General features: G+C 38.8%; 1 protein-coding gene across 2 annotated transcripts in view; it reads right to left on the bottom strand.

The window, feature by feature from the left end:
• The window catches only part of NAA16 (N-alpha-acetyltransferase 16, NatA auxiliary subunit), a 64,830-nt gene that overhangs the window by 40,052 nt on the left and 1,830 nt on the right, over positions 1–22,948 (bottom strand). The window contains exons 2-5 of one of the 2 annotated variants that reach the window (XM_030475977.1): positions 12,466–12,550; positions 10,114–10,218; positions 6,021–6,178; positions 4,752–4,889 (exon numbers count right to left, since the gene is read on the bottom strand). In XM_030475977.1, coding sequence (XP_030331837.1) covers positions 4,752–4,889; positions 6,021–6,178; positions 10,114–10,218; positions 12,466–12,550 — 486 coding nt within the window. The remainder of the gene's footprint in view (positions 1–4,751; positions 4,890–6,020; positions 6,179–10,113; positions 10,219–12,465; positions 12,551–22,948) is intronic. The other variant, XM_030475978.1, reaches the window with a different exon arrangement.

Genomic DNA, 22,948 nt, shown 5'->3' with positions numbered 1-22,948 from the left:
TTCCAGTACTGTGACTTCTTAGAAGGAAGATTTCCCTTTAGATAGAAATTTTATGGAAGATGGTATAACTAAAAATATTGTAAAGAAGAGTGTATCTGACAATGAACATCAATTCTAGGGCTGAAAATAACCACATTCAAGTATTTTTTAGTAACTACTAACATATTACAGCAAACGATGACTAATGGAACAAGACCTTGCACGTACTAGAGTAGCACGAAGTACTACCCGTTTCTTAAAATATGTATCTTCTATCCACAGCTCCATTTCTGGTTCCACTTTCACTTAACTTTTTATCCATATTAAACATTGGAAGTCACTAATAAAGATACTGCCACCTGGAAAGCATTTTTTGACTGTTTTAACAGAATTGACAGGGAATTGCAATGGGTTAAGAGCTTAAGCATGTCTTCCTGCCAATCCTTACTGCAATACCAAAGATCTGATACTGTAGAGCACTAGTTTCGTTCTTCTTCCTTCACTTCCCCTATAAAAATATCCTCCCTTCCAATACAGTACACATATATAAGTTCCACAAGTAGCACAGGTTTTTGGCACATCATTATTTCATTTTAGGCCTTTGAAACATAGATTACCCCCAAACCTCTTAAAAACATATATAAAAAAGACAAGAAACATATCAATTAACCTTCTTGTAGCTCTTTTGGTTTGGCAGCACTAATAAAAGCCAGGAAATGTCAAAAAAAAAAAAAAAAAAAGAAAATAAAGAAAAAACTCCCTCTTACACATAGGGCAAATCCACCAGAAAGATGCTGCACTTACTGCTGCTCCATTTAAAAGGCCATTTTTAAAAGTACTTTTAGGAAAGGTTCACTTTTAAAGAGATACTGCAATCTCAGACTAATGATGATTTAAACGTGCAATTCCTCAGAAGGCAAGCGGCTCAGAACCCCAGTACTTAACGTGAATAATCAGACTGTCCTGTAAAGAACCAGATATTCTAAAAAAAGTTGTGTGCATGCCATTGTTATTGCTGCACAATACATCTTTACTTCTCCCTCCCCCCAGAAGAGTTATGATTCTTGAATATAGAACCATAGAATGGTTAGGGTTGGAAAGGACCTTAAGATCATCTAGTTCCAACCCCCTGTGTCCAACTCTGCCTTGAACTCAATTCTGTTCAACATAAATTTCCTCCTCTCCTGGACCAAAGAAGAAAAATAAATCAACTTTACAAGCACAGATGCCCTAACATTACTGTCACTGAGAGAATGTGACAAGATGCAGCCAAAACATACCTAAGAGCAGACCCCCAAAACTCCAGGTTTTCTGTCCATATCTGTAATTGTGGGCCTGATGCAGAAATTAGGAATAAAATAAAAATTACAAATAAAAATTTTGTTCTGGAAAAGAAGGAAAAGTGGGACATACAACAGTAGAACAAATTACATAGTTGTTTTACACCTTGGCTCCCAAAATTTAAATTCTGAAGTGACTCTTACATCATTTGATTTAACTTGGACAGCACAGGCTGTTGTATTTCCTGCAGTGATGTCTGCATTCAACCTCACAACCTGTTTTTGACTGAAATACCGTGCATCTGGCTAATTTACAGCTTTCAGATGACAGGCAATGTTGATCTGGATACAGTAAAATGGAAAAAATTCACCATTTCCAGTGATAATTTAGCCATTAGAATAAAACTGTCAGTGACAAAAAGTGATTTATCATTTAAATTCGTTGCTCAACTTCCTGCCACTACTTGCTCCCTTATATTTCCCTACTACGCAATCTTCCTAGCAATCATTCTTCCCTAAACCAGTATCTAAACTGTACCAGAACCACCTAGGGTTTTTTCTGCTTACAGTAAACAAAGAGAATGCCTGCCCTTCACTAGATGGCATTTTCTCCACTCCTCTCACCTTTCCAGATTGCTCATTTCCTAACTTTTTAAAAGCAGGGTTATCAGAAAGTCTTGAACTCTCTGTAATCAGTACTCTATAAAGAAAAACCCTGCTGCTTCTCAGAAATAAGGGTGGTTTTTGCTTTTCACCCATAAGCCTGCCCCAAGGGACTATTTTACAATAAGCCAAGTCAATCTAACTGTAGCCTGGATCAACAAAGGCAGTTCACTTCCCTCTATTATTCCCCTTCCTCTTTCCCCTCTCACCTCACAGTTGTTCAGTTCAGCCAATCAATCCTTCAAAAGAGTGATTATTTTTCTGTCACTTTGGCTTCCTGAACCAGCCCTCCACGAGTCAGCCAGTGCTGCACAAGGAAGCAGTGGGAGCACACAGGAAAAAGTCAGACTGCTGGTTTTGGCAACAGCTTGTAGCTAGATTAGCTCCATTATTTCGTAATACTGCATCTTCAGATACTCACCTACGATCACTAACATGACAGTTCCTCGATCTTTTTCTTAAGTTTTACTGCTTGGTTTTGGCTGTGTTAATTCACATCTGAATGGACAGAGCTGCCTAAGTAATCCAAGTAAGTTAATGTGATCGCCCTACACTGCCATTTACCAATTATTGTGACAGCAGCATTGTATGTAACATGTTACATTTACTTCTTTATTTATTAACAATAATAGTAAACAGTACAGACTGCCATAAAACTCCTTGAAAACATCAGTTTGTTGATGATTCCCATTCACTAGTGATTTGGAAACCCTTCAGTCCTCCAACCCTCCTTTTAAACCTTGAACACCACCACCATTTTATCAGTCACATGCAATATTCCACCAAGACAGTCACAGAAGTTCACCTACCAAGGAGGAATGCATACAAAGTACAGGGTAAGAGGGAAAATTTGGAAAATAAAGTAAGAAGTGTACCTCCTGAGTATTCTGAACTCAACTATTTCGACTGCAGGACTGTTAAATATCCAGACACTGCATGAACAGTATATTGAGAAACTGGCATGGAAGAGCCAAAGTGTGGCTCCTGACTGTTCCGGACCCAACACATTGATTCTTCCAGTAGTTGGGGCTCTAGATGGTCCTGCACTCCTTTGGGAGCTAGCACAGGATTCTCTCTATTTGCAAGAGAGACTAAACTAATGTGGTCATCTTATTTTTCGTGCTTTGGGGGAGAAAATACAATATCCCACTTAACTGTATCTACCATCTCAAAAGAAAGAGGAAAAGCTTGACACTACTAGTCTGACATTTGTAGCGTATTTCTGTCCTTTAATGCGTAACCAGCTTTTCCACCATTTGCCTGTGAGTGATACTGTGCTAATCAACAGTTAAACAGATCATTGTTCAAGTACAAACCATTTTCCTATTTATGGAAGTTTCCAACATATTTCCAGTTTTACAAAAACAAAAAAAATGGCATGAGAGCTTGAGATCTTCTTAGAATTTCTTTGTGTTTAGGGTGAGATTTAAGATTGTGATAACTTGCACTGCAGACTCAACTAACTTAGTATGTTCTTCGACGGCAGATGGTATTTAAATCTGGCTTAGTCACTAGACTGAAGAGCATATCATCGTGACTGCCCTTAAATAAGCATATTTATGCACAACCTTTTAGGAAAGACAACATTAACAGCATCACTTCCATTCTCTCCAGAGGGCCAACATCACTCTTAAGCTCTCTTAGCCCTTGGAAATATTGATTTCTTATACTTCCCTTGCAGTTTTTTTCCATCTATTATATATTCTAATTCAAACAGTCATTCAAGACTGAACTCAGACCGGGCTCTGCTGACTCACTCATGAACCATGACTTTTTGGCTGTCAAACACTCAAAATATGACCCTGTTTTCATTTAAACTCATTGTTTTCAGTTTTTATACAACACTGAAGTTACAGCTCTTCTGAAAGATCAAGCTATATATACACTTGGCTTGCAACATCCTTTGTTTGACCATGAGACAGGATCAGGACACAAACACTGGTCCCTCCTAGCAATTAATATGCTTTCTTACAGTTAGCAGCATTCTGGCCATATAACATCTCAAATGCAATTGTCTCAGAGAGGATGCAAGATTTTTGTTTGAAAACATTGAAGTCTATAGGTTAGGTGATATCTTATCACCTGCATATGATACTTCCAGAATGCCTCCCAAGCCAAATTCATCTATAAACATGGGTTTTCTTTCCATGTTACAGAATAATCAACACATCCACTCTGTTCTGTTTATTCAGACTTTATAGTTCTGCATTACCAGTAACAGAGTAACGGAATGGTCTCTCTTAAAGAAAGGTTATACTCAACAATTTTAGCAACGTACCATTTACTCCAACAAATTTCAGTCACACCAAATCTTCTCAAAGATTTTTCAGCTATGCTTTCCTATGCTTCCTTGACACCAAGCATGTGGTTTTAAGTGCATAATATATAGATGAATACAAATCAATGAAAAAGTTTCTTTTCATATTCTTTGTGGAGATGTAATGGCCTCCAGGCTATGGCAGGAGAAAGGGCAAACAAGCACGTTCAACACTGAACAGTATTTTCTGAAGTTTTCCCTACTGTAAAAGGGACAGGATCATCACAGGTTTTCTTTAGCTACAAGCCTCACAAACATTAACTTACTCAGTTGCTCCACATCAGTCTACCCTTATAACCTCAACTCTTAAGAGCATATTGAGAGTGGCAAAGTATTCCTGTATAATTTGCATCAGCCGCTAAGCTTCTGGCAATCTTTCTGCTCAAAGCAGAAAGCTCCAAAGTAACAAATTTCCTCCCAATTCTTAACTAGTTCCTAATTAAAAATAACTAATTTCTCAGATTCCATCTCTTATACAGAAAAGTTTCTCTTTCCAGAACAGGAAGTCTTACCTGTTGGGTCTTCCTAAACTCTTCAAGTAGTTTTAAGGCCATATCATAATCTTTTAGTAAGTGGTATGCAATGGCATATCCAATCCAGGAAGCCCTTTGTGTGGGGCGCAGCTGAAGTAGCTGGTATCTTGTCTCCTTCAGTAAAAGAAAAGCAATTTTAAAGTAACAGATGTTAAATAAAAAAAAAAAGTTACACCAACTTCATGATGATTTACCACCAGTACAGCTTATATTTTAAAAGATTTTTCAAAAGCCCTAGACAACTTTTTAAATTCTTACAGCATGGGAAAAAGCAACATGTTTCTGTCACATAAATCATGGGAGCTTATGTTCTAAATACAGGAGTCATGGCACAAAGCTTAAAATCTATTTGTTGGGACACAAGAGTTGTCATTTTCAAGAGTACCTCTTAAGGGCCTAAATTATTTCCTAAAACAAAGCTCTGAAATCTCAGAGAGGTTTTTCCACTGGAAAACTGCTCACTGCCACTGAAAGACCAGTCCCACTCTCCTCACGCCCAGACACGAGGTCCTCATACTTACGCTGCTGCAGCACTTCTCAGACCCCCTTCTGAGCCAAATCATATCCCCAGGTCAGTCATTCCCTTTTCTTGCATTAGCAAATTCAACCTTCTCAGTGAAGGAGATCAACTAACGCCAAAGCCCACAATCCAGCCCTCTACTTCACATGAAATAGTGTACAGAAGAGGAGCAAGACTTTTGCATTTCACAGCCAAATCGGTTCAGCCATTTTAAAACCACTAACTCTGATTTTAGACAAACTTTAAGGTTTTATTTATAACATCAGTATTGGGTTCAAGAAATCAATCATCATGGGGGGCAAGTTTCCAAGATACTCAAGAGAAACATGATAGTGTACTTCTCACAAAACACACCTTCACTATAGGCACCCAAAACACCATTTGCAGTACTTAACAGCACAGTAAGTACTCCTACTTGCTAACCTTTAAATTTTATCCTTTTTATTTTTATTATTTTAGTGAAAAACAAGTTGAGAACTAGAGTTTTACAAGGAGAGCCTTTTTACAAGTCAAATTGTACTGAATAACTGTACTTTAGTTCTGTTCTCAACATTATATGGAGCTCTGCTGCAATACTTTTCATGCTTTCCTAAACAAAGAGCTTAAAACACTTTTGAAACAGCAAAATCAAGTAGCAACGGAATTACTACCAACAGAAGACTTAGTAATGGATAGAATAACAAGAGCATGTGAACAGCAATAAATGGGAATGCAAAGAGAATACTTACTCTGTATCCTTCTAAATCCCTCATCTGAATCTGCAACAAAGAGAGATCTCTCAAGATCTGTAGATTATCTTTATCTAGCTTGAGTGCATTCCGGTAACACTTGATGGCTTCATCGTATTTCTTATCAGAACGCTGCAGAAGACCATAGACATGCCAACCTAATGCACGTTAAGGAAAATACACTGACAAGTTTCAAGTGACTACAGTGTATTTGTGTTACCAAACAACTCGACATGTTCCTTGAAGATCAACATCGTTATAAATTAAGTTTCGTTACTGCAGCTAGACTTTACTGGCACATGTTAAAATATTATTGCTTACTTACAAGAATTCCAACTCTCTTTTGAAAAAAAAAAATAAATTATAAAAAGCTTCTGTTACGTCACATTCATACATCTCCCAAAACCCCACTGTTATACAAACTAAATGATTCAAACTCCACAAGCCCCAGAAGAGTTATTCTTAGAGATGTATTGTTTGTAATATACTACTGTAACTACAGTAGGACTTCTTACTCTTAGAAGTGTCTCATTCTGACAATACAATTGGTGTACAAGTTTTACTTTTCCTCATTTGCCTATCTGTAACCTCGATTAGTCTCCAGATTTTATAGTAAGAGATAAACAGAGGCTCACTTTATTCACTGACAAAAGGAAACCTTAGCATTTCAAAAGTCAAAAGCTTTTGTCGCATTCTCAGCATCTCAGATTTCCATGAGTAGTGTGTCATTTCAATAGACTTTTCTCTCACAAGCATCCTTTTTTATCCTGGAAAGATTCCGAATTCAAGGCATGAAACCAACATATGTCATAGCAACACATTACGCTGTGTATTTACATTAGTTTCCAGAAGTCTTTTTAGAAGAAAGATTACTTGTCATTATCTACCTTTTGCTACTCCAGCTTACTAGTAGCTCACTAAGGCAACATCTTCCACAGCAGCAGATATGAATGTACTTTGATTTTCAAATTAGACGTGGCTCAAAAGTTCTCCCATGTGGCCCTGAAGCAGCAAAACACAGCAAATCCTAGGGAGAGGTACATGCATCCCTCACCCGCTTTCAATTAAGATGACGCAAATAACTCAGTGCTTAAGAATTATAAAATTCTTAAGAGTTATTATGCTATTGAATTGAAACAGAAGCAACTGTTTCCTCCAAAGATACAATCATTTCTAAATTTTGCATTTCAGTGGGTTAACCTGTTCAAGTTAATGAAAGAAACAGAACTGTAAGATCCTGCTTTCTTAGAAAGATTCATGTCCTGAAGTCAGTTCTAGATACAAGACTTCAGCCAAAAGAAGAGACTTGTGAGAATTAAGCCTGAAGAAAATTTCTAACAGGCAAAAGACCCCATTCTGCATTTCTACAGGAACACTAAATTAATTTCAGCCAGCTGAAGCCCACAAAAACTCCACATGCACCTTTGAGACTGCTAGGAGGGCTGCTGTCACTGCCGTGAGGATGTAAGACTAAATGGGAAAGGGGAAAAAAACAATTTTGGATACAGTTACAGCAGCTGGGTCTAGTACTGCTACTTTTTTCTGTAAATCCTGCCTTGCCTATTTGAGTTCAAGGATTCAGGACATGGATCACAGTTAAGTGTAACATCTTCATATACCTACATCAGAACTACTGGCATTTTAGATTCTCATCTAGAGAATGACAGTTCAGTCCAAAAGAATTTATGTGCACTTTAACAGTGTACTGAAACTAAGATGATACTTCGAGTAATTTATCAGGCATCATTACCATACCAACTGAATCCAGGAAATCTGGCTAACTCTTTCATAAATCATATTCTTGACCAAGCAGTCGAGCAAAGAAAAGCACAAACCCATTCAGAAGTAAGTATGTACAGTAGTCAAGACTAAGCATTAAGAAATTTTAACAGCTGACACAAGCCAATAAAGCACAGTGCTACCAATTATTACCATAGACAGCTCTGGGCAGTCTTGCATGTGTCCCTACAGTGTCCTGACTATAACATGTAGTTTGACCAGAAAGTTTCTGGATTTCTAAATCATTTTACAATGGCCATTTCCCTACAGACCTCAATGTGGGGAAACATAGAATAATTAAAATCTCCCACTCCTTAAACAACACTGAAGTGACCAGCTGTATTTTAAACACCCTCCACCATGTCCTTTCTAAAAAGCACAGATGACAAAATAAATCAAAAGCACCTTTAAAAGGTACCCCAAGAAAATAAGAACACATAGATGTATTGCACCTCCTCAAAACCAGCTACTGGAATGAGGTGACTTCAGTGGCTACCTCCCGCCTCTCCCTTTAAACCAAATAACAAGCATTAAGCTCACATAAAAAAGGAGATGTAAACATTATTTTAGAGAATGTCTCAAGCTCTGCTTAGGTAACACTGAGGATCAACAGGCCTTCAAGCTTTCATGAGAACGCCATGGCTAGTCACAAGCCTTTGCAAAGGATGTAGATGGAATCTTTAATAAGCAGCTCAGCCTCACATCTATTTCTCATGGACTAGAATATATACTCTAGTCTTGACTTTCCCCACGTACTGGAGCCGGACCATCAGGAAAGATTCAGATATTTGGGCAGTGACATTATGATAGCACATTAAGTGTTCTTAAAGCATGATAGTAGTAAAAGAGGTTTGCTATTTCTTTAGAATTTACAAAGAGATGACAACTGAAAGTACTGTGACAAATCTGATGCCTCGTCTTGAATGAATTCGCTACTACTTCACTACACTAAAGAAGTAATTCTGCATAGACTGATTACTCTAGGGGATTCTCTGTAGAGCTGTAACAATACACTTGAATGCACAAAGTTAGAATTTTTTGCTTTGGCAGAGCTAGTTCTATGGATGCAGCTTAAAAAAAAAATAAATCTGTGCCTAGTATCATTCAGGTAAGTTTAGACTTTATCTGAGTTCAGAAAACAAATCCTGTAGCCTTCTAAAAGTAAGCTAAGTTTAATGAGTCAGTTAAACAGTGATAAAAGCCACTGAAACTCATAACCAAAATACATATTTTTTTTTTTTTTTTAAATTTGTTCAGGAACAGAGTCCCTTTGACCACCCCCCAGATTAGACACGAAAAATCACAGATCCCTCCAGCATTTGTAGGGGAGTCTGCCAGTTTTAAGAGTCAGCGTGAACTGTAGACAAGAACTACTAATGCTGATAAAACCCACTCTGGAATTTTATTTAGGAATGAGAACCCCCCCCCAAACTCTCCACTGACTCACCCAGATTCTTTTGCTCCCTGATTCCAGGCGCAAGACTTCTTACACCTAGATTAAAATTGCTTTAGTATTGCTTAGGTATTCAGCTTTTAGAATCGAGAAGGCACAAATTATCTTTGATAGCTCTATGGCACACCTCTAAGTGTATGGAGGTTATGAGAGTTAATAGCAGATTTTTCCAACCTCAAGCTCCCTGAACAAGGGAATGGTGTAAACAGCTATCCCTTCGTCTTACCTACACGGTCTTCAGAAAGTGTTTCCTGTGATACTAAAGGAAGATTTTGTTAAAAACTTAAAAATTTTAACGGGAAAGTTTCCCCTTAACATGCAAGTTAAATACACACAGAACAAGTAAGGCATTCTGTGCAAATCTGGAATAGGCTTCTACCTATGACTTAAACAGAAGGGCTTTGGGAGTAGCTGTCTAAATAGCTGTTAAGTAGTTTACAGGTACAAACTTGGAAGACGAGCTCAGAAGAGAGTAGTAGTTATCTAGCCAGGAGACCTAAAGCATTACCTAAAATTTAGCCGCAAAATAAGTTCTTTCAGAACACCTCTAGATTAGATTTCTTACACCTTTCTGAGAGAAGGAAACTTCAGATTTTACAAGCTATACCATTACAGATGGTCTTTTCCCAAGAGATAAATGTAAAAGGCATTTTTCCTAAAGGTTCTGCAGAACTGTAGAAAGGAAAATAAAACCTTATTTCAAGTATGTGATCACCAATTAATATTCACTGTACACACCTTTAGACTTTATGCAGACCACATTATGTATTTCAAAACTATGACTTTGTTCCTACATCAGTACATACAAGCAGAAGTAAGAACGTATAGCAAAAAGATCAGATTTTGTACTACAAAGGATACAGACATGACTCTTTACATCATTACGAAGTCCTTTACGAACAAATTCATATGCTTCTTCCTTCTTCCCTAAGCAGTTCAGGGTCAGTCCTTTCATCGCCAGCGTCTCTGCAAGACATACCATACACTTATGTTTCTGACTTCCCATATGCCAGTTTTACAGTGCAGATATCCTTTGAAGTTGCTACACAGCGAAGTTCCTCATTAAAAGATAAATTTAGATCAGGACAGCAGCCTCACGCAGCTGAAGACTGTTATATGGAAACATTTCCTTTCTTCAAAATGGTCTTAAAAAGACCACTGCACATCATCATACAGACGTGATGAACACAAGCAACACTAAGTTTATTAAGTAAAAAAATACATTTAACTGGCTCTAAGGGAGTTAACAATAAGCTAAAGCAATTTTAGAGAGCTTCTCAATGCATGTTAAAACTCCAGGGGAGGCGGAAAAAGAAAAAACAAGAAAATCATTAGATTGTGTCATAGCATAAGGAACCGATGTCCGTCACAGTCAGCTCCACTATTACAGGTTGCTTACAAAGAATCAGTTGAGAAGCGCATTTCCTGCTATGGTGTTTTGGGGTTAAAAGGCCTTCTCAAACTAGTAGCATTTTAATCAACATTGAGAGGCACAAGATTACAAATAATACATTGGTATGACTATTGCTTTCCCTTTTCTGCCATTCTCCAAGTAACACTGTGGGAAACACACTGCACTATGCCTGAAAGCTGTTCCAGATTCATATGTTTTTTTTTTTTTCCCCCTAAATAAGAGTTTTGGCTCCTGCCAGAAGATGAGTCACATTTTCATCATAATACGCTGGTTTTCTTCCAATTGCAACCTTTTCCCCAGTATCAGTGGCAATGGTCCATCATCTCAAGGTCAGACCTAACAGCAGTTTGAAGTTTGATAGACCTGTTTAATTCAGTTTTCTGTAGAAGTACACCTACAGTGAACAATAACCCAAAATGAGCCAATGATTCTAGTTTGTTTTCAAGTTGTCCTACATATACACTGTAAGGACAGAAAAAGCTAGAACGATGCCTTCTCAGTAATATCAGGGAACTTGAAAAAAGAATATCCCCACTGTGGGAAGGAAGGCAAGCTACTCCTACCTTCCCATACCAGGGAGATAACTGCCCAGCCACAGCAATCCATCTGTTTGCCACCTTCTCTCTACATTTTTCAAATTCCTTGTCTCTGAAGCTAAGTGTGACAACAGTGCAGCTTCCCATCAGATCATTTCATCAGCTTAGTTTTGCTTCAGCTGTTCATTCCAGGCTCTGCTCCCAAGCTTCAAAGCCATTAGTGGCTCAGAGCCCAAGTAGTATGTGGACTGCCAAGGCAGCTAGTTGTCCTGGAAAAGTTTAAGAGGCAGCGAAAGCAGAAAAGGGACATGTATATTGAGATGTTATAAAAACAAGTGCTAGTGGAGACAAATGCATTAGATCAGAACTGGAAAAGCCATTCCAGCTTTGAAGCAAGAAGCAAACTGTACTTTTATCTCTAGGGAAGTAATGAAGACAACAAAGAAATAGCAGACTGATGGAAGCATGAAAAGGATTAGTCGAACATTTTGCCAAGATTTGACAATGTCAAATAGGAAAATAATTTTACTGACACAGTACATGCACACTCAGTGTTAGGTTGCTTCAACAGCAGACAAACAAGAATAATTCACTCTATCAGAAGGAAAGATTGGCTGAGCCATGAACAGAAACTCTGTAATACAGTAAGGCCAGGATTAAGTTCTGACAGGTTTTGCTGTCCAATTTCCTGCAGTATTTATCAGAATAGGATCTCCAGATTCTGTCTTTAGCTTCAAGTCTTAGCACCAACAGTATTACAGTTAACTTTGCTCCTTATAAGTAGCAATTTGGTATGCAGTACAGAAAATTTAAGAATATGAACTTGACAAAAAAGGCAAGATTTTTAATTTGTTGGTGGAATACCTTGATGCCATATGAGAAAAAAAGAAAAAAAAAGGCTGGGCTTGCTATTGAACAGGAATGTGAGAATACAAGAAAATCCCACACTATTATTCTGACCCAGAAACCTAGAAAGGCAACTTACTTGGAAGCTTCACTGAAGTGTGCTTCCACCATATATTTTGATCTTCATCATCCCACCGCACAGGAGTGTTTGACTGAACTAGGGTGGAAATTTGGTCTGAATGCACAAAACCTGAAAACCTCCAGTAACTATTCAGTCCTAAGGACAGAATCATACTCACCAACGAGCTCCGTTCCTAATAATATGGAATAGACTGATTATACATTTAGGCTCATGATAGGAGGGGAAAAAAAACCCCACAGAAAAACCCTTGAAAAATCTTTTGAGTCTGCACTTACCTCCATGTTCAGCAAATTTTGGGTTAGAGAGGATCATCTTGCAGAACTTGAGTCCATTTTTGTACTGTTTTTGTTCATAACATTTCTGGAAAAAAGATGGAATATAATCACTGAAATGCATTTAAACCCAGAGTACCTTAACATACTATTGCAAAGACAGTTCTTTCGGCAAGGAATGGCCATCAGATCACTAACAACCTCTAGCTCAATATGACTATTCCTATTACATTGCCTTTTTTTCAGCATTCAGAACACTCTCTACTTTCATTTACATGCAGCCAATGCTCTACCTCATGGTCTCTTTTTTATGAAAAGTTGTTAATCCCTTTTCAACTGAAATAGAGAAGGCAAGTAGGAATGTCTGCTTTGACTGGGAAATTCTTAAAAGAGAGCCAAGTCAGAAATCCTGAACTTTTGGGAAGGCTTAGAGTCTAGACACTCCCTTCAACATCCCACTTCCTTGGTGCAGTGACCTCCCAGAGTAAGAAGTCTCAGACAGAAGACTTTCCTTGTTGCTGATGTACGCTTTCAGGAGGAAGAGAGTAACCATGAAGTTGGATAGACCTATCATAACCTTTAAAATCTGTATACAGATATCCAGGAGGGAGAATTTACCTGGGTATTAAAAAAAAAACACAAACCAAAAACACAACAACAAACCAACAACCTGATTTCTAGCTGGAATACTACACCTAAGGGCTACTTTTAGACCTATTTAGGGTATCATTTACCTAATCACCAAACCGGCCCACAATGTGGTTCAACTTTGGGAAGAAGTTAAAAAAACCCTACATGAGCACCTGGGTCCCTTTGCTTCTTTTGAAAGATGTTACCTGATGCTAACAAGTCAGCAACGTCTTACTAATTTAAATGATTACTGATCACTACAGTTGATCAATTTAAAACGAATTTACTTCAGCCAGTTAAAGGCATGCTTGTCTCAGTAAGCATGAATGACTTAAGGTCATTTAAGCTTTTTAACTTGGAAAAACCTCCAAACAAATCAGGTTTAACTTGGCACTATTTTCAGTTAATAAGGTGTATTGTCCTGCTGTAATTTAGACAGCTGTTCTCAGGAGAAATGTCATTTCAGTTCCGTGCTTGAGTACTTGAACAGTCTCATAGATCACTCCCACTCCATCGATCTTCCAGAACAGAGGTAAAGTCTGTGTTAAATAACTGCAGAGTGTAGTAACTCCTTTGCAGCCATAATACATCACTGCATTTCTTCCCAGGATGCAAGCAATACAGAAACATGCCTATGCTTACTTCTGGGTAATTGGTTGAAGTGCCTCCAGCCTAAGGGAAAGGACTTAACTGCAGATAGTTTGCAAGTCTTTGCTGCCTGAAACTCAAGACACTTGCAGTTAACCATGATTAAGTGGAGTCTAAATCGTAGAATAATTAAGATCAGCAGCAACCTTTGGCGGTCATCTAAATCACTCCTCAAAACAAAGGAGAGCTCACCTTGCTATCAGATGAGGTTGCTCTGCCTGGCTGACTCCTGGCAGGACAGCCAGGGAGTTCCCATCAGAGGCAACAGTTATACTACGGCAATTAACATTTAAACAGCAGTAACAAAAAACCTTTGAGAATTTTAAACTGAGAACTAGTTTACCTGAAATAAACCAGGTTGCAGCAAAACTTGGAGTTCCTTCTAGGGGGAGGTCAAATTCTCCCATTCACCTATTTTTCTTTCTTAAGACACTTAATATCATCTTTAAAGAATCATAATACCAACAATGATCTAAGTGTTCTTTCTAAATTTATTCAGGTATGCCTAAAAAAGTAACAGAATAGTGAACATTCATCCATGATTCTACAACTCTTGCAATGTTGAGTGAAACTGCAAATATACAGCAATGCTTAACCATAGAACAGAAGCTACATGAGTCAAGTGTGCACTTAAAATAGATTAACTACTTGAAGAAATCACATCTATTATCCTTGTTCTGACATTTTTATCCTACAGAGTTCAGTCTCAGGCCTAGAATTAGAACCGAACTTAAATAATTGTAAACAAATTTCAGATTGTTGAGGGAGAAACAAGATCACATTTTTCTAAAGGCCAACAATGGGTGGAAATAAGTTATGTATTTATACCAATACATTGGCTTAAATGTTTACCCACGTAAGAGAAAAGGACTTTGAGCAACCTGGTCTAGTGGAAGGTGTCCCTGCCCATGGCAGGGGGTTGGAACTGGATGAGCTTTAAGGTCCCTTCAACCCAAACCATTCCGTGATTTGATACAATTACTTGGCTCTCACCAGCAACAAAGATACACTGAAAGACTGACAGATTCAGTTCCATGGACAAGCCTGGAGCTTTAAAGCATCCAAACGTCATGAACGGACTGCTTTTAAACTTCTGTCTGTCCAAAACCCGTGAATGAGCACACCATGCTCCACCTGCAACTTGTTTACAGGAGACCAGTTTGCTGCCATATGATACCATCTAATTTTGTAGTACAGATGGGAATTTCATAGTTTAGAAACCTGCTGTCTCCATATGTATTCTAAAGTTTTGTTCTAATTAGAACAAATACAACCGAAATGCATTCATTAGTATCTGTCACATTGCACTAAGTCTTTGGTATATTAAAAGCTCAAGCGAATATGCTGGGTTGGTTTTTTTTTGTGGCTGTTTGGGAGTTTTTTTGTTGCTGTTTGTGGGTGAGGTTTTTTTTCCTTTCTTTTTTTAAACAGCCTTATCTGTTCTGCTTAATGTGAGGCTCCCCAGCACCCTTTTATGGCAATAATTTCCTGCTAAAACTAGAGCCAAATCACGATTTTTACAGGCTTGAAACCTCAAAGGGAGATTCTGGCAAGGCCAAAATGTTATCCAGAACTTCTGCTACCAGATGTTCCTGGAAGGATGTTACCTCCTCTGGCAAAAACTCATCCTGGCTTAGTCCCTTTTTCAACACTAACTCCAAAATATAATCTACTTGCAGACTTTGCCATACAATCAATCTACATATCAGTTTATGCACTTTCAGGAAAGCATCAGGTGCCTCTACATGGAGGTCAAACAGGCACAGCATCTAGGAAGGAACTGTAACAAAAAAATACTAGTAACAAGGATACGACAATGGAGAGCAAAAGGAGACTTTAATCCCATGTTACATTGCTTTGCTGCTCCCACTGAGGAACTGCCCTTCACAAATTCCAATTTATTTTTTGTATCATGCCATCTTTTTTTACAGAAATAAACCCCTTCCACCCTTTAAATAGAGAAAAGCCCCTTCCACTACAAAATACAAACAGAATCAGGGATCTGAATGGCTCCCTAATATTACTTATGAAACAGAAGGGCTTCATGTGTCACAAGTCAATTGCAAATGCCACTTACATGTAAATTATGGTAACTATTTGCAACACCAGGTTAGTAAAGGGATGTTTTTAAAGACTACCCTCCTCACACAAAGCATTTGCCACTTAAAAGTCTTGTATTGAGAGAATGGCTACATTTTTCACATACTGAAGATAGAGTTTAATACACAGATCAGCAATTTTATGGCTGAAGAACATCTCATTATGGCCCTCAGACATTAACATTTAGTTCTAAGAGGCCATCTAACAAAAAAAATCTCTACCAGCTGCTCAAAGAGACTGCAGTTGCAGCAACCAATTCCTTTCCTCACTCCCTGTCCCTAGTGCCTCTGCACTAAGTGACATCATTTCATAAACCATTTTTGTAAAGGCTGAATAAAACGTAGTATCACATTCTAAGAACAGGTATTGTATCAAAACAAAGAGCAGTGTTAAGTACAGCAAACTTGCTTCCTTGATCGCGTTAAAATGTTTTAATAGTTTTAAGTTGCTGAAGACTGTCTGTGACTGTAACAGAGCTGCAGTGAAGAAGTTTAATCCAAGTGAGACACAGTGACCAGTCTCATGGTGAGCATGTGTAAAGGGGCCTTATAAGATAGGGACAGACTCTTTAATAGGGCCTGTTGTAACTGGCCAGGGGGTAATGGTTTTAAACTAAAAGAGGGAAGATTCAGTCTAGATATTAGGAAGACCTTTCTTTGCAATGTGGGTAGTGAGACACTTGAACAGGTTGCCCAGAGCGGTGGTAGATGTCCCATCACTGGACACATTCAAGGTCAGGTTGGACAGGTCTCTGGGCAACCTGATCTCCTTGAAAGTATCCCTGCCCATTGCAGACTGACTGGAGTAGATGACCTTTAAAGGTCCCTTCCAACCCAAACTGTTCTATGATTCTATGTACAATTTTCTTTAATAACAACACTGCAATTTCAAAGTTAGTTTTGCAGTCCCTTGACAATAACTTGTCCATCGCTAAATCCAAACCACTGCCAGCAATTTAACACAATTCCCATATCCTACTCATGCAGCCCACGTCCTATTAACACAGGTCTGCACACCAATAGGGTGACTCACCAGGAACGTGCTGCATCATCAGAACCACCAATAAGACAAATATTTCAACTGATCTAACTATTCTTAAGTAGCTGAATAAAAACAGCATCAAGCTTTATTAGAAGTACATTGTTTAAGTTTATCAGTCTTCCTTGCTACTGCACTGCCATATAATCCTGCTTGCAGACCTCTCAGCGCTTGACAGAGTTTCAACATTCTTCTTGCTAGGTAGTAGTGTCTTCTTTCTCACTACCAAGATTTTGGTGCCAAACTCTGAGATTTTTGGCAACACTTAAGATTCATTTAAATAAAATTTTAGTCTTTTATTCTCTATGCTTACACCTTCCATTTTTTAAACCGTATGTCTGCTGTGTAACACTAATGGGAGTGAGGAAGGAACCCAAGAACTGGATGCGGAACATCAGAGCCTAGAGAAAAGGACAATGGTTACACATCAAGCCCTGTGGAAAGGAATGCTGGAAGTCAGCTGTGCTGACAATCTGTCCAAACCACAATGATCATCAAGTTCAGTAATAAATATCCCCTCGAAGTTATCACTGACTGCAGTTCTGATCAGTGACCTTTCCTGAGAGCTATCTGGCAAGTATTTAGGGGCTGTTCAAATTACTAACACACACTTCTGACCAAACCCAAGCACAATCAATACAGGAACATCAGCACGCTGCCAGTATTCTTCTTAATTGGCTTTTAACACTTGTACCTTTTAAAAAGCCTTCCTTGTTTTATTGCACATCTATAAAACAATGTCCTCTGCATCTAACAGACAATCTATGTTTCTCACAGCAACTAATGAAACCAGTTAACCGAGTACCTTAGACAGATTTTTGGCAGAAGTCAGTACATACTGTTCCTATGCTAACAAATTACTAAATTATTTACCAGTTTGATAGCAAGGTTTGATACCACCTTGTTTGAACTATATACGATTAAATTCTGAAGGAGTTTGGCATCTGTGTTGGAAATGCTCCTTGAATCATGAAATAGTTGGATACTTTGCAATACTGATACAGGAAAAGAAAGCATCACAACACTATTAAATTTCAGAGACAGGCTAGGGACCTCTATATGAGGTTCCCCAAACAGTAACCCTTTCTCCACACTGATTTCAGTTCACTGATGTTTGAGACAATGGAGAGGGAAAAACCCCATAGAACCAGCTGGATGGGGCTTCAGCTCATGGAGGCCAAGGAAAGAGTTCATTACTGGTTTCCCACTCTCGCATCTTAGATTTCCAGTCCCAGGACAACCCTTTCAGAGTATAAATGTGCTCCTCTACTCTTTCCCCCAAATCCTACTGGCATTTTATACACGCATGGCTACCCCAACTCTCTGCTGGTAAGAGTGGTTACCTCATCAGCTGAAATAAGACCAAGGCAATGTAGCTCCACCCTTGCTTGCTCAACTGTCAAAATGGACAGGCCACAGACCTGGGGACTTGGCAATGCAGACCAGTGCTGAGTCAGACCACAGATGGTGGTGTACAATAGAGCAAGTGACCAGCATCATATACAGTGACAACATTTTGATCAAAGTAGCAATGTCACAGTAATATCCAAGATTTCACTATCATGACTCTTTGCATGCAACAGCATTTTTTCCTTTTGCTTTGAAAGGACAGAAACAAGAGAATATGCAGTCGAAAGAGCTCTTGTATACAAGTACTTAACATGTGTAGCTTCCTCAGTATTTAGGAGTTCTCTACCATTTCTGAACATGTGTATGCCCCTGCAAAGCAGAAACCATAACAGCAACAATAGAAATTAGACAAGTCATACCCCCCTCATACATTTTCACCTGGTTTTTAACCTGCACTTTGTGTAGAAGTATTGAAGAGATCCATCTGCCACATCTCTGGGGATGAAACTGTAATTTGCCTAGTGAGAACTCAGACTGAGCAGGTGCTCCACAAGCTAGTGGAACTGCATCTGTGAGCAGTCTAGCAAATGAAACCATCAACATCAGCACTGTTTGGCGAGACCCAAAACACACACACATATATATAAATCTCAGGCTTTTAAAAAGTTACATTTTTATTTAGACATCTTAAAGCAAGTTCATAGCAATTACCAATGCAAGCCTTAAAGTTAACTTCACCCCAATGTTCCATAAAAGATTTCAGTAATTCACACAAAAAGGTTGCATGAATTAACAGATCAGGCCAGATCAAACCCACCCGCTACAGGCCACTAACGGCAAGATACAAGTGTTAAGCGCATAGGGAGGGGGCTTATGAACAAGACCAGCATTATTACAGTTCTCATCAAAATGTTCTCAGCCTCCAGTTATTTGTGCCTTACCAATCCTCTGAACCAAAAGGAATATCTTAACACACACAAAACCATAAAGGCTTCCTCCCCACAAACCCCTTCTCAAAGTGCCTAAATCTCTTCATAGCTACTACATCTTGCACAGCAAAGGGTTCCACAGTACAGCTGCCTTTTTGTTAAGAACTGTTTGTTTGGAGCCCGTCACTTTGCAGCCACCACTTCTACCAAAATAAAAGTTAGGCATGATAGCTTGAAAATAGGCAAGTCTCTAACTTCTCCAGATCATTCATAATTCCAGAATCTTTTACTAAGTTCTTTCTCCCTCAAGAAGGTCATTTCAAACGTGCATCCTTCTTCTGAGGAGGTTTACGGGTGGGGGCAGGACCAGGGAAAGAGCAACGCACATGGCGTTGCACATGTAGACTTGCAGTGTACTTGAGTGCCACAACAGCCTTTTTCTTTTCCCAGGATTCACCAGCTTTCAACTTCTGTACAATGAAAGTGCTTTAACAGATCCTCCAACCTGAGCAATCCAGCTCACAGCCCATACTAGGTCTACATCAAGTTAGGATTTCCAAGTGTAGCATTTATCTACAAACAATTTTACTTGCTATGACTCAACTTACTCCAGAAACATGAAGTACTTCTGCACGGCCTACACTTCTTCTGCCGTGAGTAGCTCAGTACAACTGAACTCTTCTTGCTATTCATCACTTCTTCTGTTCAGTATAACCACAGGCAATTAGGAAAAAGTTCCAGCACAAAACACAATGGGACTTAATTCTGACAAGTTATCATTTATTCATACAGGAACTTCCCTCAAAAAAAGCCCAGAGTGAGTAACCAACAGGCACCATTCCATGGAAGCCTGCTTTATGAGCCCTCCACGCTGACATTTACAAGCTCCTTTTGAAAAATTAAGAGAAGAATATTTATCTGGGATAAATTCTTCTCCAAATCAGACTCACTTAAATCACCGACAACTGTGAAGCACTATTTTCCCTCATGGATGTCTCACAGACTCTTACCATTACTCTGGTATCTATCCTCTGCAATTCAGCCATGTTAGCAGTCCACAGCTGGCCAGGCACCCTCACCACCTCCTCTGAAAGTCAGCAGCAAGGAAGCACCCTACACTCTTCCTATGCTGTCCCTCCTTAGCAGCACAAGTAACCACACCACAAATAAGCCTTACTAGTTACACCCAAGGATTTTTACTGACAGCTCCATAGTCCTGTCTTTAAAGAAAGGGATCTTTAACAGAGACTTCCAATATCCACCACTCCAGTAGTGGATCACAATGGCTACCTCAGCTATATTATTCGTCTCCTTTAGGAAGCATTAACTAGCATAGCATCATACCTTCCCAATTATTGAGTTTAATGGTTTGGTTAACTCCCCCACATCGTTACTAGGAGACTGACTATTTGCATGCCTATAATCTGTTATTATTTCATTAAAAAAAATTTAAAAAATTTTGTAGTTTTATGAATAAGAATGAATTAACTTCTACAAACACTTGCATATTTACCTTTTATCAAAGAACAAATCTCTTAAGATTATTGCAGAAGTCAGTGAACAAAAAGGACACTATAGGGAAGTTGAACAACTCCTCAGAGATAGGGCACTTGAGATAATTTCTAAGATTTCCTCAGCTGCAAAAAGGGGGAGATACATGCCTGAATGAACTGAGCAGCAACAACTCCCTGCTACGAAGGGATATACTTGCAGACTTCGTGTTTAATTACCTGAAGTCAAACAAGAGTAAATGGCTAAACTGGTCTCAGTAAGACCAGTAATGCCTTGTATCTGAAGTACTAGGACTTAGCTCACTCAAAACAGGATGAAATATTCACAGGCTAGCCCTTCCTCAGGGGAAGCACATTTGCAATTAAAGCAGCAAACCTTATTTTATGCAACAACAATATGTGGAATTCACTAAGAAATCAAAGGATTAATTGCTTACAGGCATGATACTATCCACAGTTGTATTAGGCACAAAACAAACATCAGACAATCTTACACTGTGTGATATTGGGCAGACACCAGCAGTTATTACAAGACACTAAACATTTCTCGAAAACAAATACAGCTTGGCAAGCACGCCATGGAAGTATGACAACAACCCTGTGGCTTTCCTCTAAAGCACTCATAAGGACTACTACCATGCTCTGTCCAGACAGAGCTGATTTAGTTTTAAGCTTTGGCTTCATAGAATCAATTTTAAGCTGCGACATAGTTTATAATCTGGGTTCTCAGGTGGAGGGGAAAAAAATAAACCCAAAGCTGCTTAAACTGAAACATACTTTGAAGGCAAGCTTACAACTCTGTTTTAAAGACACAAAATAAGAGATCTGCCTAAGCTTAGCAGAAGTAAACACCAAATGCACATTACCAAACTTCAATGTTAACAAGAAGCATTTTTAAGCTACCACATGTACATATTTATTTTAGATTACATCTGCCCCATTCACTTAAAAAGTCACGAGACGAAGACTGATTTTAAGTGGCAAGAAACACCACAGCATTCCTGTATTAATTCTTCTTTATGGACGCCTTTCTCTCTTCCCACAAAGGAGGAGCCAGGAAGCTTTCAAACACTTCCTCCATGCCTTCTGTGAGACTGAGAAGTGAAAGAGAAGAGCTTAAAGTTGCTCAGCCCCTCCCTCTCAAGCAACACCACCCCTGCAAGCACCATCACAGCTTCCAGGGGAAGAGCACCGGTCTGAGAACCACCTCCCTGCAGAAGGGTGGAAGTAAGGCTTAGAAACAAAACAGACCTGGGAGTCAGGACACTGAGCGAAACAAGCTCTAGCACTACCTTACAGGAGTACTGAGAAACCAGAACTATTACCTACGCTGCAATTGCTATTAGTTCCCTAATCACATCCCAGCTAGTTTTATATCAGCTTGCTCAAGGACTGCCAAGCATACAGGCACGCAGACTGATGTGGCTTAAAGACTATTTACTCAGCTTCTTGAGCAGACTTCAGAGCTTCCACTGAACTCCAGGAGGCCACACTAGTTTAGGCAGCTCTGGTAAGCTTGCTTTGCTCTTACTTAGTTCTTGTTCTTACATGTTACAAACACACACCAAGTCATTGACTCTTAAGTAATTCCCATGATCTCCAAATGAGGTTCTCATTTCATAACTGCTAATTCTCCAGAGTGTTTGTAAAAGTACTTCATCTTAATATATGACTACAGTTTCCTTGCATCTGTTCCAAGTCATTAAATCACTACATGCTTGTAAGGTGTTACACAGCCTCCCATATAACCCCCCCTCCCAATTTTTAAAATGCCCATAGTATCCCTAGTAATTTCAAGTATTCTGGCAGCACCAGTGTAGGCAAAAAGCTGCCTCAGCACTATAAGCTATGCTACTACATTAAAACCCTCTGAAACATGTCAAGCAACAGAAGGGTTCAATTTCTAGTACGTAGACATTAGTATTCCAGAAAAAAGTGCACCACAAAAAAGTCAAAGCTAACCAGAAAAAGTAGTAAGATCTTTAGTTTCAAGAAGTATCAGTGTATGATGTGACAAGCTAACAAGTAAAAGTTTCTGATTACCAGTTTAGGAACTGTGACTAGTCACTAGCACCAGTTAAACCTTCCAAAGGCTTTAGAAAGCAAGTAAATTTCTAGAGAAGCTTCACTGAAGTTTTATGCAATTCTTTTTCCTTGCCTAAGCACTTACGTTTTGCCCACTGCTTAGTAAAAAAAGAGGAAAAATAAAAGTTGTCTAAAATATGATCTCCAGAAAAGCTCTTCTATATTCTAGTTGAAAATACTTCAGAAGTGACTGCT

This window comes from Strigops habroptila, chromosome 2, assembly GCF_004027225.2.
Source record: "Strigops habroptila isolate Jane chromosome 2, bStrHab1.2.pri, whole genome shotgun sequence".
In the NCBI taxonomy this organism is placed as follows: domain Eukaryota; kingdom Metazoa; phylum Chordata; class Aves; order Psittaciformes; family Psittacidae; genus Strigops; species Strigops habroptila.
This window is presented reverse-complemented; position numbering and strand designations above follow the sequence as displayed.